This window comes from Salvelinus fontinalis, chromosome 38, assembly GCF_029448725.1.
Source record: "Salvelinus fontinalis isolate EN_2023a chromosome 38, ASM2944872v1, whole genome shotgun sequence".
NCBI lineage: Eukaryota > Metazoa > Chordata > Actinopteri > Salmoniformes > Salmonidae > Salvelinus > Salvelinus fontinalis.
The window spans coordinates 36,542,480-36,556,848 of NC_074702.1; the positions used below are offsets into that span (position 1 = coordinate 36,542,480).

Consider the following 14,369-nt stretch of genomic DNA (forward strand, 5'->3'; position numbering starts at 1 on the left):
CTGCCGGTGTACCAGAGTCATTTATAGATGCAGACCAGATGGAAAATTAAATAAATTAATCCACTTGATTTTGAGGGACATTTTTTGCTACCTGTCACATGTAGTCTCTTAGCCACGGTAGTGGAGACTTTATCTAGTCAAGATCACATAATATTATCACAAGTACCCCCAACTCATCCCGTTTAACAGCAACCTGTTGTCTGTTGTTATTAGAGACATGTTGTACGTACAGAAAATGCCCACCAGACCAAAATGCTGGGCCTTATGGTAATGGGGTCAGTAACATATTGTCCAAAACTGTGCTTCCCTCTGTATAAAACTCATTTCCAAGCAGACAGCTAGTTACGTCTCTCCTTGATTTGCTCATTAAACCCTTGTTTCCTCTCATTAAAGGGTTCTGGGCTGTTGACATCGGGGCTGTTCAGACAGGAACAGGGCTCTCTCTGGGACATCCTGTACTTCAAGACCACAGCCAGATTCTCTCAGACCCAGCAACCCTGGCCAGAGTACTGTACTGTAGCCCAGTCATAATGAACCATACTAGTTAGGGAAACATTGAGCTCCGTTAGACAGAGTCCATTCAGGCAAAGAGTACGACATTGTTCTTTCTGTTGGTGGAAAGTGATGTGCTGCAGGATGAGATCCCTGGTAGGTTCTTGGTCAGTGTGTTGTAGTGATGTGCTGCAGGATGAGATCACTGGTAGGTTCTTGGTCAGTGTGCTGCAGGATGAGATCCCTGGTAGGTTCTTGGTCAGTATGTTGTAGTGATGTGCTGCAGGATGAGATCCCTGGTAGGTTCTTGGTCAGTGTGTTGTAGTGATGTGCTGCAGGATGAGATCCCTGGTAGGTTCTTGGTCAGTGTGCTGCAGGATGAGATCCCTGGTAGGTTCTTGGTCAGTGTGTTGTAGTGATGTGCTGCAGGATGAGATCACTGGTAGGTTCTTGGTCAGTGTGCTGCAGGATGAGATCCCTGGTAGGTTCTTGGTCAGTATGTTGTAGTGATGTGCTGCAGGATGAGATCCCTGGTAGGTTCTTGGTCAGTGTGCTGCAGGATGAGATCCCTGGTAGGTTCTTGGTCAGTATGTTGTAGTGATGTGCTGCAGGATGAGATCCCTGGTAGGTTCTTGGTCAGTATGTTGTAGTGATGTGCTGCAGGATGAGATCCCTGGTAGGTTCTTGGTCAGTGTGTTGTAGTGATGTGCTGCAGGATGAGATCCCTGGTAGGTTCTTGGTCAGTATGTTGTAGTGATGTGCTGCAGGATGAGATCCCTGGTAGGTTCTTGGTCAGTGTGTTGTAGTGATGTGCTGCAGGATGAGATCCCTGGTAGGTTCTTGGTCAGTATGTTGTAGTGATGTGTTGCAGGATGAGATCCCTGGTAGGTTCTTGGTCAGTATATTGTAGTGATGTGCTGCAGGATGAGATCCCTGGAAGGTTATTGGTCAGTATGTTGTAGTGATGTGCTGCAGGATGAGATCCCTGGTAGGTTCTTGGTCAGTATATTGTAGTGATGTGCTGCAGGATGAGATCCCTGGAAGGTTATTGGTCAGTATGTTGTAGTGATGTGCTGCAGGATGAGATCCTTGGTAGGTTCTTGGTCAGTATGTTGTAGTGATGTGCTGCAGGATGAGATCCCTGGTAGGTTCTTGGTCAGTATGTTGTAGTGATGTGCTGCTGGATGAGATCCCTGGTATGTTATTGGTCAGTGTGCTGCAGGAAGAGATCCCTGGTAGGTTCTTGGTCAGTATGTTGTAGTGATGTGCTGCAGGATGAGATCCCTGGTAGGTTCTTGGTCAGTATGTTGTAGTGTGAGCTGCAGGATGAGATCCCTGGTAGGTTCTTGGTCAGTATGTTGTAGTGATGTGCTGCTGGATGAGATCCCTGGTATGTTATTGGTCAGTGTGCTGCAGGAAGAGATCCCTGGTAGGTTCTTGGTCAGTATGTTGTAGTGATGTGCTGCAGGATGAGATCCCTGGTAGGTTCTTGGTCAGTATGTTGTAGTGTGAGCTGCAGGATGAGATCCCTGGTAGGTTCTTGGTCAGTGTGTTGTAGTGTGGTGCTGCAGGATGAGATCCCTGGTAGGTTCTTGGTCAGTATGTTGTAGTGTGAGCTGCAGGATGAGATCACTGGTAGGTTCTTGGTCAGTATGTTGTAGTGTGGTGCTGCAGGATGAGATCCCTGGTAGGTTCTTGGTCAGTATGTTGTAGTGATGTGCTGCAGGATGAGATCCCTGGTAGGTTCTTGGTCAGTATGTTGTAGTGATGTGCTGCTGGATGAGATCCCTGGTATGTTATTGGTCAGTGTGCTGCAGGAAGAGATCCCTGGTAGGTTCTTGGTCAGTATGTTGTAGTGTGGTGCTGCAGGATGAGATCCCTGGTAGGTTCTTGGTCAGTGTGTTGTAGTGAGGTGCTGTAGTGCTTCTTCAACTTATCCCACTACCATATTATTTACCAGAATAATACATTAGCCTCTAAAACGTCATCAACTTCTCTCCATTAAAACAGCTGAAGGAAGCACACACAGTTTTTCTCCAGAAAAAATGTCATTTTCTATTATTTCAGGAGCTCATTTGTGTTGTTCTGTCTGTTGTGTTTTAACAGTTGATCTGACTGGAAGCGTGGAGAGTTTTTACAGCCATGTTCCCTTTAAGAAGATGGTGTCTTATTCCGTCCGTAGCCGTGTCAACCTGAGTGCCAAGCCTATCACTGAGGGGTAAGAGACCTTAGGGCAGTGTTACCTGGGTCTCACTGGTTCTGTTCTTACTACCACCACCACCCACAGTAAAACGTATTTCACTACTTCAAGCAATAACAAAAATCTTCTTTAGGAAAACCATTTTTTTACTGCATGAGTAGTAGGATAATGACAAAGTCTTTTACAGTTCCTGTTTTGTTTCCCCAGAGAAAAAGTGTGTGCCTGCTTTGTGTTTGTTCCAGGTTCCGTGAGTGTGAACGGAGTTGTGATGAAGACCCGTGTTGCCGTGGAATCGGATACGTCAGGGACACACAGTCACCTGGTCAGTTATTTCAGTCAAGATATTTATTGACATGTTTTTACAGTGCTGACAATTTCTCCGACATTCAAAGTTCAAGGGGCAAGAGAGAAGAGGGAAACAATCACAATATAGCTCCAAAGTCCAAAGGAGACACAAATATTTCCTCAAGTGTGTGTGTGGTGTGTGTGTGTGTGTGTGTGTGTGTGTGTGTGTGTGTGTGTGTGTGTGTGTGTGTGTGTGTGTGTGTGTGTGTGTGTGTGTGTGTGTGTGTGTGTGTGTGTGTGTGTGTGTGTGTGTGTGTGTGTGTGTGTGTGTGTGTGTGTGTGTGTGTGTGTGTGTGTGTGTGGGCTGTCTCCATCCAGGACCAGACGTTCTCTGCCTGACTCTGAACAGCTTTGGCATCCAGACATGTGGTGAAGGTGAGAGGACAACCTGGAGAGTCCAGGACTGCACCCCGTCCAAAGTAGAAACCGGCGTGTATCCGCTTGGCTGGTACGAGAAACCAGGTGTGTGTAAACGTCTGAGGATAAGTAGGTACAGGGTGACTCCCAAATGGCACCCTATTCCCTATGGGCTCCTGGTCAAAAGTAGTGCACTACATAGGGAATAGGGTGCCATTTGAAACGCTACAACGTTTAGGGTACCTTACTCAGCGAGGAGGCATGAAACACATCTTGACCAACATCTGGCTAACATCTTGAGTTGTGTCTTACCTTTTAGGTTTGATGTCTTGAATGTTACTTTCTCTTCTGGAAATAGTGACAGCGGCGTTGCCCTGGTTACAGTCTGTGCGTCCCAAATGGAACCTTCTCTTTATAGTGCACTACGTTTGATCAGAGCCCATTGGGGGAATAGTGTGCTATTTGGGACACAGACAAGGAGACGCTGCACACTGATTTAAACAGATACACGTGTTATTCTGCTTCAGCTGTTGATCTCTTTTTGTGGGTTATATGTTGCCACCTGGTAAGGATTTCAGCGACTACAAATTGTTCTTACTTTTTTTGAGAAATTCTCAGACTCTGTGGTAATGTTTCTATTCTTAAGAGTCCCTTTATAGCTAACACACTTGTTTCTGTTTCAAGTGGCACCCTATCTATGTCGTGCCCTAGGGTGCTATTTGGGACACAGGGTTAATACATATTTCCTCCAGTTGGTGTTGCAGAGCCACGTGATCTAACAGACACCTTTATTAGCCAAGTTGTTTTCTGATCATTAAGGAATATAAGGATTCTGATCATAATTGATTACGTGAGGACTCAAACGTTTCCATTGTTCCCCACAGTGAACCAGTGGACTAAATCACCACGATTGTGCCCCAGTTTCGAACTACGTGTTCCTTCAAAGAATGGTAAGAGTGCAGTTAATATTTCTCCTCAGGAGTTAGAATGTACAATACATCCCACTGTTAGTTTGAGACGTCAGCTCCAGTAAACAGACTACTGTGTGTTTACTCCTGCTGTCATCCTTCTGTATATGGTTGGATAGAAACACGTCGGCCTTTCTGTCTCTGGATGAGGCCCAAATGGCCCCCTGTTCCTTCTGTGTATCTTTTATTTAACCTTTATTTAACCTCTATTTAACCTTTATTTAACTAGGCAACTCAGTTAAGAACAAATTCTTATTTACAGTGACGGCCTACACCGGCCAAACCCTCCCCTAACACAGACAAAAGCTGGGCCAATTGTACGCCGCCCTATGAGACTCCCGATCACGGCCGGTTGTGATACAACCCGGGTTAGAACCAGGGTCTGTAGTGACGCCTCTAGCACTGAGATGCAGTGCTTTAGACCCCTGCGCCACTCGTGAGCCTATTCCTTATATAGTGCTCTACTTTTGACCAATGCCCATAGGGCTCTGTTAAAAAATAGTGCATTATGGGGAACGGGGTGCTGTTTGGGCGACAACCCATTTCACATTTGTGTGTGTTCAAAGGGAACCCCCCCCGCCCTCACATCAAAGAGACAAACTAACATGGTCATTTTGCGAGCTTTCATTGTGCTGACGTGCTGAAATGTTTACAAGCCACCGTGTTTCCCACTTAGCCTTTAATTAGACACACTTCCTCCATACCCTCCAGCAGCTATGAACCTGTCCATTAGACAGAGGAGATGCTGTTTCCAACGGCTCCAGGAACTATGAACCTGTCCATTAGACAGAGGAGATGCTGTCTCCAACGGCTCCAGGAACTATGAACCTGTCCATTAGACAGAGGAGATGCTGTCTCCAACGGTTCCAGTAACTATAAACCTGTCCATTAGACAGAGGAGATGCTGTCTCCAACGGTTCCAGTAACTATAAACCTGTCCATTAGACAGAGGAGATGCTGTCTCCAACGGCTCCAGTAACTAGAAACCTGTCCATTAGACAGAGGAGATGCTGTCTCCAACGGCTCCAGTAGCTATGAACCTGTCCATTAGACAGAGGAGATGCTGTCTCCAACGGCTCCAGTAACTATGAACCTGTCCATTAGACAAAGGAGATGCTGTCTCCAACGGCTCCAGTAACTAGAAACCTGTCCATTAGACAGAGGAGATGCTGTCTCCAACGGCTCCAGTAACTATAAACCTGTCCATTAGACAGAGGAGATGCTGTCTCCAACGGCTCCAGTAACTATGAACCTGTCCATTAGACAGAGGAGATGCTGTCTCCAACGGCTCCAGTAACTATAAACCTGTCCATTAGACAGAGGAGATGCTGTCTCCAACGGCTCCAGTAACTAGAAACCTGTCCATTAGACAGAGGAGATGCTGTCTCCAACGGCTCCAGTAGCTAGAAACCTGTCCATTAGACAGAGGAGATGCTGTCTCCAACGGCTCCAGTAGCTAGAAACCTGTCCATTAGACAGAGGAGGTCACAGGCTTTCAACTGCTCTCATTACCATCTAGCACACTAGATAGTGTTGGAATTGGATGCTTAAGAGAGCTCTGTCCTTTTGACATTAAAATACATTTCAATGGCTGCATCCCAAATATGGAGTCTTTCACCTTGTGTAGGACACTGCTTCTGAACAGAGCCCTATGGGACAATGTGTTAAATGCAGACAGTGTGTTAGATGCATCCCCTGCTGATAAAGATGTGTGTCTCTCTGCCAGTGACTTTGAGTGAGTGGAGACTCCTGGATGCGTCCTCGACTCTGGTGGATCCGTCCATCTCCACGTTTGACATTATTCACATCAGTAAAGACATCGCTGAGGACCTGGACAGGACCAGAGACTGGTGTCTGTCTGGTGAGAAACATCTTCATCGTGTGCCAGAGGTCAACGTCCCCCAACTCAGGACCACACATGCCCCCTGGCAAGAGGGGTTTAAGCCCCTCCTCGGTCTCTCCTGTCTGTACCCCTCATCTGTGCCCCTCCTCGGTCTCTCCTGTCTGTACCCCTCATCTGTGCCCCTCCTCGGTCTCTCCTGTCTGTACCCCTCATCTGTGCCCCTCGGTCTCTCCTTTCTGTACCCCTCATCTGTGCTCCTCCTCGGTCTCTCCTTTCTGTACCCCTCATCTGTGCCCCTCCTCGGTCTCTCCTGTCTGTACCCCTCATCTGTGCCCCTCCCCGGTCTCTCCTTTCTGTACCCCTCATCTGTGCTCCTCCTCGGTCTCTCCTTTCTGTACCCCTCATCTGTGCCCCTCCTCGGTCTCTCCTGTCTGTACCCCTCATCTGTGCCCCTCCTCGGTCTCTCCTGTCTGTACCACTCATCTGTTCCCCTCCTCGGTCTCTCCTGTCTGTGCTCCTCATCTGTATCCCTCATCTGTGCCCCTCCTCGGTCTCTCCTGGTTGTACCCCTCATCTGTGCCCCTCCTCGGTCTCTCCTGTCTGTGCTCCTCATCTGTATCCCTCATCTGTGCTCCTCCTCGGTCTCTCCTGTCTGTACCACTCATCTGTGCCCCTCCTCGGTCTCTCCTGTCTGTGCTCCTCATCTGTATCCCTCATCTGTGCCCCTCCTCGGTCTCTCCTGGTTGTACCCCTCATCTGTGCCCCTCCTCGGTCTCTCCTGTCTGTGCTCCTCATCTGTATCCCTCATCTGTGCCCCTCCTCGGTCTCTCCTGTCTGTACCACTCATCTGTGCCCCTCCTCGGTCTCTCCTGTCTGTACCCCTCATCTGTGCCCCTCCTCGGTCTCTCCTGTCTGTACCCCTCATCTGTGCCCCTCCTCGGTCTCTCCTGTCTGTACCCCTCATCTGTGCCCCTCCTCGGTCTCTCCTGTCTGTACCACTCATCTGTGCCCCTCCTCGGTCTCTCCTGTCTGTGCTCCTCATCTGTATCCCTCATCTGTGCTCCTCCTCGGTCTCTCCTGTCTGTACCACTCATCTGTTCCCCTCCTCGGTCTCTCCTGTCTGTACCCCTCATCTGTGCCCCTCCTCGGTCTCTCCTGTCTGTACCACTCATCTGTTCCCCTCCTCGGTCTCTCCTGTCTGTACCACTCATCTGTTCCCCTCCTCGGTCTCTCCTGTCTGTACCCCTCATCTGTGCCCCTCCTCGGTCTCTCCTGTCTGTACCACTCATCTGTGCCCCTCCTCGGTCTCTCCTGTCTGTACCCCTCATCTGTGCCCCTCCTCGGTCTCTCCTGTCTGTACCACTCATCTGTGCCCCTCCTCGGTCTCTCCTGTCTGTACCCCTCATCTGTGCCCCTCCTCGGTCTCTCCTGTCTGTACCCCTCATCTGTGCCCCTCCTCGGTCTCTCCTGTCTGTACCCCTCATCTGTGCCCCTCCTCGGTCTCTCCTGTCTGTGCTCCTCATCTGTACCCCTCATCTGTGCCCCTCCTCGGACTCTCCTGTCTGTGCTCCTCATCTGTACCCCTCATCTGTGCTCCTCCTCGGTCTCTCCTGTCTGTACCCCTCATCTGTGCCCCTCCTCGGTCTCTACTGTCTGTACCCCTCATCTGTGCCCCTCCTCGGTCTCTACTGTCTGTACCCCTCATCTGTGCCCCTCCTCGGTCTCTCCTGTCTGTACCCCTCATCTGTGCCCCTCGGTCTCTCCTGTCTGTACCCCTCATCTGTGCCCTTCCTCGGTCTCTCCTGTCTGTATCCCTCATCTGTGCCCCTCCTCGGTTTCTCCTGTCTGTATCCCTCATCTGTGCCCCTCCTCGGTCTTTCCTGTCTGTACCCCTCATCTGTGCCCCTCCTCGGTCTCTCCTGTCTGTACCCCTCATCTGTGCCCCTCCTCGGTCTCTCCTGTCTGTACCCCTCATCTGTGCCCCTCCTCGGTCTCTCCTGTCTGTACCCCTCATCTGTGCCCCTCCTCGGTCTCTCCTGTCTGTATCGCTCATCTGTGCCCCTCCTCGGTCTCTCCTGTCTGTACCCCTCATCTGTGCTCCTCCTCGGTCTCTCCTGGTTGTACCCCTCATCTGTGCCCCTCCTCGGTCTCTCGTGTCTGTACCCCTCATCTGTTCCCCTCCTCGGTCTCTCCTGTCTGTACCACTCATCTGTTCCCCTCCTCGGTCTCTCCTGTCTGTACCCCTCATCTGTGCCCCTCCTCGGTCTCTCCTGTCTGTACCCCTCATCTGTGCCCCTCCTCGGTCTCTCCTGTCTGTACCCCCTCATCTGTGCCCCTCCTCGGTCTCTCCTGTCTGTACCCCTCATCTGTGCTCCTCCTCGGTCTCTCCTGTCTGAACCCCAATCCTTGTATCTACCTCTCTCTAGTCTCCTTTTCTGTCCGTTAAACTGTGTCTGTGTGTCTCCCCTCAGCCTGTGAGGAGGCTGACTCCTGTGCTGTGGTGTCAGTGGGGCGGACCGACTCGGCTGTCCGCTGTGTCCTCTACCCAGACACCCTGGCCTGTGGCCCCTCCACTACCACCACCACTGGAGGTCAGGACTGTCGGCTGGTCATCAGAGAGTCAGCTCTCCAGGTCTACCTCCACAAAGGTGGGCAACATCCCTGACCCTGGTTCACTATACATCCCTGACCCTGGTTCACTATACATCCCTGACCCTGGTTCACTATACATCCCTGACCCTGGTTCACTATACATCCCTGACCCTGGTTCACTATACATCCCTGACCCTGACTCACTATACATCCCTGACCCTGGTTCACTATACATCCCTGACCCTGGCTCACTATACATCCCTGACCCTGGTTCACTATACATCCCTGACCCTGACTCACTATACATCCCTGACCCTGGCTCACTATACATCCCTGACCCTGGTTCACTATACATCCCTGACCCTGACTCACTATACATCCCTGACCCTGGTTCACTATACATCCCTGACCCTGGTTCACTATACATCCCTGACCCTGGCTCACTATACATCCCTGACCCTGGTTCACTATACATCCCTGACCCTGGCTCACTATACATCCCTGACCCTGGTTCACTATACATCACTGACCCTGGCTCACTATACATCCCTGACCCTGGTTCACTATACATCCCTGACCCTGGTTCACTATACATCCCTGACCCTGGTTCACTATACATCCCTGACCCTGGTTCACTATACATCCCTGACCCTGGTTCACTATAAATCCCTGGTTCACTATACATCCCTGACCCTGGTTCACTATACATCCCTGACCCTGGTTCACTATACATCCCTGACCCTGGTTCACTATACATCCCTGACCCTGGTTCACTATACATCCCTGACCCTGGTTCACTATACATCCCTGACCCTGGTTCACTATACATCCCTGACCCTGGTTCACTGTACATCCCTGACCCTGACTCACTATACATCCCTGACCCTGGTTCACTGTACATCCCTGGCCCTGGTTCACTATACATCCCTGACCCTGGCTCACTATACATCCCTGACCCTGGCTCACTATACATCCCTGGCCCTGGTTCACTATACATCCCTGACCCTGGCTCACTATACATCCCTGACCCTGGTTCACTATACATCCCTGGTTCACTATACATCCCTGACCCTGGCTCACTATACATCCCTGACCCTGGTTCACTATACATCCCTGACCCTGGCTCACTATACATCCCTGACCCTGGCTCACTTTACTGCTGCTAATATGTCTAGTGTTTGAAGAAACATGGATGTTTATTGGTGGGTTAGGTCATGTCAATCACTGCAGCCTACTAATTGTATGATGATCATTATTATTAGAAAGCGTTATTTATCTTCAGAGAGGTGCTGAATGAGTTTTACAGCTGGTTGATTCCAGTGCAGACGGTGACTCCGTCCCAAATGGCACCCTGTTCCCTATATGTTACGCTACTGTTGACCAGGGCCCATAGTTGTCAGTCCAGGCTTCCCTCTGACTGATGATTATTTTTTCTCTGGGATCCAGAACCCAAGGCGGAGTTGACGTCAGTGTTTATCCCGGCTCACTCTGGAACGCTCCAGGGAGAGGCCATGACAACGCTGCTCGGGTCAGACAGGAAGACAGTCAGACAGTTCTTGGGAGTTCCGTACGCTCGTCCTCCTATCAGAGCCCTCCGCTTCGCCCCCCCACAGCCTGCTGAATGGAGTGGCACATGGAACGCCACGATTACCAGGTAAACAATGACTCTGTGGAGGAAGATATTTTTTAAGATGCGTTAGAAAGGTTTTGTATAATTTCATCCAGTAGTTTTGAAAGTTGCGTTCACGAGCCAAAACGGGTCTCTGAAAATGTTATTTAAAAAAAAATCTAAAAATATTTTACCTTTATTTAACTAGGCAAGTCAGTTAAGAATAAATTCTTATTCACAATGACAGCCTAGGAACAGTGGGTTAACTGCCTTGTTCAGGGGCAGACAAGTATTGGATACACTGCCAATTTTGCAGGTTTTCCTACTTACAAAGCATGTAGAGGTCTGTAATTTTTATCATAGGTACACTTCAACTGTGAGAGACGGAATCTAAAACAAAAATCCAGAAAATCACATTGTATATGATTTTTAAGTAATTAGTTAGCATTTTATTGCATGACCTAAGTATTTGATCACCTACCAACCAGTAAGAATTCCGGCTCTCACAGACCTGTTAGTTTTACTTTAAGAAGCCCTCCTGTTCTCCACTCATTACCTCTATTAACTGCACCTGTTTGAACTCGTTACCTGTATAAAAGACACCTGTCCACACACTCAATCAAACAGACTCCAACCTCTCCACAATGGCCAAGACCAGAGAGCTGTGTAAGGACATCAGGGATAAAATTGTAGACCTGAACAAGGCTGGGATGGGCTACAGGACAATAGGCAAGCAGCTTGGTGAGAAGGCAACAACTGTTGGCGCAATTATTAGACAATGGAAGAAGTTCAAGATGACGGTCAATCACCCTCGGTCTGGGGCTCCATGCAATTTCTATGATGTGTTATGAATTTGTAAGGGCTAAAAATCCTGTTCAATCTCTTTAAGAATGTCTGTCTGAGTGTCTGTCTGAGTGTCTGTCTGAGTGTCTGTCTGAGTGTCTGTCTGAGTGTCTGTCTGAGTGTCTGTCTGAGTGTCTGTCTGAGTGTCTGTCTGAGTGTCTGTCTGAGTGTCTGTCTGAGTGTCTGTCTGAGTGTCTGTCTGAGTGTCTGTCTGTGTTGGTTCCATATTTGCACCACGTGTAATGGTATTTCTTTGTTTGTCTCATATCTGTCTATCTGTTGTTTTAGTGTGTGTCTGTGTTGGTTCCTTATCTGCAGTGTGTTAATGTGTCCTGTAATCTTGTTGTTGTGGATGTTTCCCATGGTAGACCCAGCTGTCTGCAGCCTGGAGCTGTGGAGTCATCAGCCAGCAGTGAAGACTGTCTGTACCTCAACATCTTCGTCCCCAGCGGCATCGTAAGTCACATTGTACCTATAGAGATCTTTGTTGCACTAGAAGCCCTGTTGACGTCTCCTTTAGTAAGCCCTAGACACCTCAACCACCACTCCACTACCGGTCCCTCAGATTGACCGTTGCACTAGAAGCCCTGTTGACGTCTCCTTTAGTAAGCCCTAGACACCTCAGACACCACTCCACTACCGGTCCCTCAGATTGACCGTTGCACTAGAAGCCCTGTTGACGTCTCCTTTAGTAAGCCCTAGACACCTCAGACACCACTCCACTACCGGTCCCTCAGATTGACCGTTGCACTAGAAGCCCTGTTGATCTCTCCTTTAGTAAGCCCTAGACACCTCAGACACCACTCCACTCCCGGTCCCTCAGATTGACCGTTGCACTAGAAGCCCTGTTGATCTCTCCTTTAGTAAGCCCTAGACACCTCAACCACCACTCCACTACCGGTCCCTCAGATTGACCGTTGCACTAGAAGCCCTGTTGATCTCTCCTTTAGTAACCCCTAGACACCTCAACCACCACTCCACTACCGGTCCCTCAGATTGACCGTTGCACTAGAAGCCCTGTTGTCGTCTCCTTTAGTAAGCCCTAGACACCTCAGACACCACTCCACTACCGGTCCCTCAGATTGACCGTTGCACTAGAAGCCCTGTTGACGTCTCCTTTAGTAAGCCCTAGACACCTCAACCACCACTCCACTACCGGACCCTCAGATTGACCGTTGGGTCTGCCGGCCCTAGACACCTCAGACACCACTCCACTACCGGTCCCTCAGATTGACCGTTGGGTCTGCCATGTCGTTCCTGTTCTTGTCTTTTCCTCTGATAGAGAGGGAGCGCAGCGGTTCTGGTGTTCTTCCACAACCCGTCTGGAGCAGCCAGCAATGGCACACCATCTCTACTGGACGGCTCCTACCTGGCTGCCATCGGCAACATCGTCGTGGTTACCGTCAACACCAGGGTTGCAGCGTTCGGATTCCTCAGCACAGGTGCTCCCGTTAACACACGTTAGAAGCAGCATTCAATTATCTTATAGGTTATATGCTTTCAAAAGTAACAAAAGTCACGAGTGCTCTCTTCTAAATCTGAACTCACATTTGGATCTGAGAGCGCATAATAAGTGAATGTTAAAGTAGAAGGAAGATAGTTACGTGAAGTTAGAATCAGGTCACGATGAAAGTGAAGGGGAGAGGATGACATGTTTACTGTTGGTATTCTGCTGCTGTGGAGGGCTTAGGGGGCCCGGAGGGATAGATGGGGTGGAGGGGGAGGGAGAGATGGGGAGAGGGGGGAGAGAGAGATGGGGAGAGGGGGGAGGGAGAGATGGGGTGGGGGGGAGAGAGAGATGGGGTGGAGGGAGAGAGGGGGGAGGGAGAGATGGGGAGAGGGGGGAGGGAGAGATGGGGAGAGGGGGGAGGGAGAGATGGGGTGGGGGGGAGAGAGGGGGGAGGGAGAGGTGGGGGATTGGGGGGGAGGGAGGGAAACACATCTCTGCTGATGGTGTGTTCTGTGCTGATGTGGCACTGAGAGGGAGGAGTGACTCTCTCCACAGTCAGCTAGCCAACCATAGCACACAGCTGGCACACTCACAGACATGTGGAAGGACTGTGTGTCTGTGTGTTCAAGTTTCAACTTTGTTATCCGAGACAGCACTTTGTGTTTTAGAGTATGATGCATAGTCTTGGTGATAGGAGCCCTCAGACAGCAACTCTAAAAGACCCTGCAACACAGCCACACCTACTAAACCACTGGGTCCCTCCCAGACAGCTCTTCTATAAAGCCCTGCAACACAGCCACACCTACTAAACCACTGGTCCCTCCCAGACAGCTCTTCTATAAAGCCCTGCAACACAGCCACACCTCTAAACCACTGGCCCCTCCCAGACAGCTCTTCTATAAAGCCCTGCAACACAGTAACACCTACTAAACCACTGGTCCCTCCCAGACAGCTCTTCTATAAAGCCCTGCAACACAGTAACACCTCTAAACCACTGGGTCCCTCCCAGACAGCTCTTCTATAAAGCCCTGCAACACAGCCACACCTACTAAACCACTGGCCCCTCCCAGACAGCTCTTCTATAAAGCCCTGCAACACAGCAACACCTACTAAACCACTGGTCCCTCCCAGACAGCTCTTCTATAAAGCCCTGCAACACAGTAACACCTACTAAACCACTGGCCCCTCCCAGACAGCTCTTCTATAAAGCCCTGCAACACAGCAACACCTACTAAACCACTGGCCCCTCCCAGACAGCTCTTCTATAAAGCCCTGCAACACAGTAACACATACTAAACCACTGGTCCCTCCCAGACAGCTCTTCTATAAAGCCCTGCAACACAGCCACACCTACTAAACCACTGGTCCCTCCCAGACAGCTCTTCTATAAAGCCCTGCAACACAGCCACACCTACTAAACCACTGGTCCCTCCCAGACAGCTCTTCTATAAAGCCCTGCAACACAGCAACACCTACTAAACCACTGGCCCCTCCCAGACAGCTCTTCTATAAAGCCCTGCAACACAGCCACACCTACTAAACCACTGGTCCCTCCCAGACAGCTCTTCTATAAAGCCCTGCAACACAGCAACACCTACTAAACCACTGGTCCCTCCCAGACAGCTCTTCTATAAAGCCCTGCAACACAGCAACACCTACTAAACCACTGG

The 14,369-nt window shown here is 50.0% G+C and overlaps 1 protein-coding gene across 1 annotated transcript in view; it reads left to right on the forward strand.

Moving 5' to 3' along the window:
* LOC129837578 (thyroglobulin-like) overlaps nt 1-14,369 on the forward strand; it is an 89,350-nt gene that overhangs the window by 49,329 nt on the left and 25,652 nt on the right. Inside the window, exons 34-42 of the mRNA XM_055903858.1 lie at nt 2,599-2,710; nt 2,935-3,014; nt 3,356-3,499; nt 4,279-4,344; nt 6,089-6,223; nt 8,677-8,853; nt 10,244-10,451; nt 11,618-11,709; nt 12,536-12,691. Coding sequence (XP_055759833.1) covers nt 2,599-2,710; nt 2,935-3,014; nt 3,356-3,499; nt 4,279-4,344; nt 6,089-6,223; nt 8,677-8,853; nt 10,244-10,451; nt 11,618-11,709; nt 12,536-12,691 — 1,170 coding nt within the window. The remainder of the gene's footprint in view (nt 1-2,598; nt 2,711-2,934; nt 3,015-3,355; nt 3,500-4,278; nt 4,345-6,088; nt 6,224-8,676; nt 8,854-10,243; nt 10,452-11,617; nt 11,710-12,535; nt 12,692-14,369) is intronic.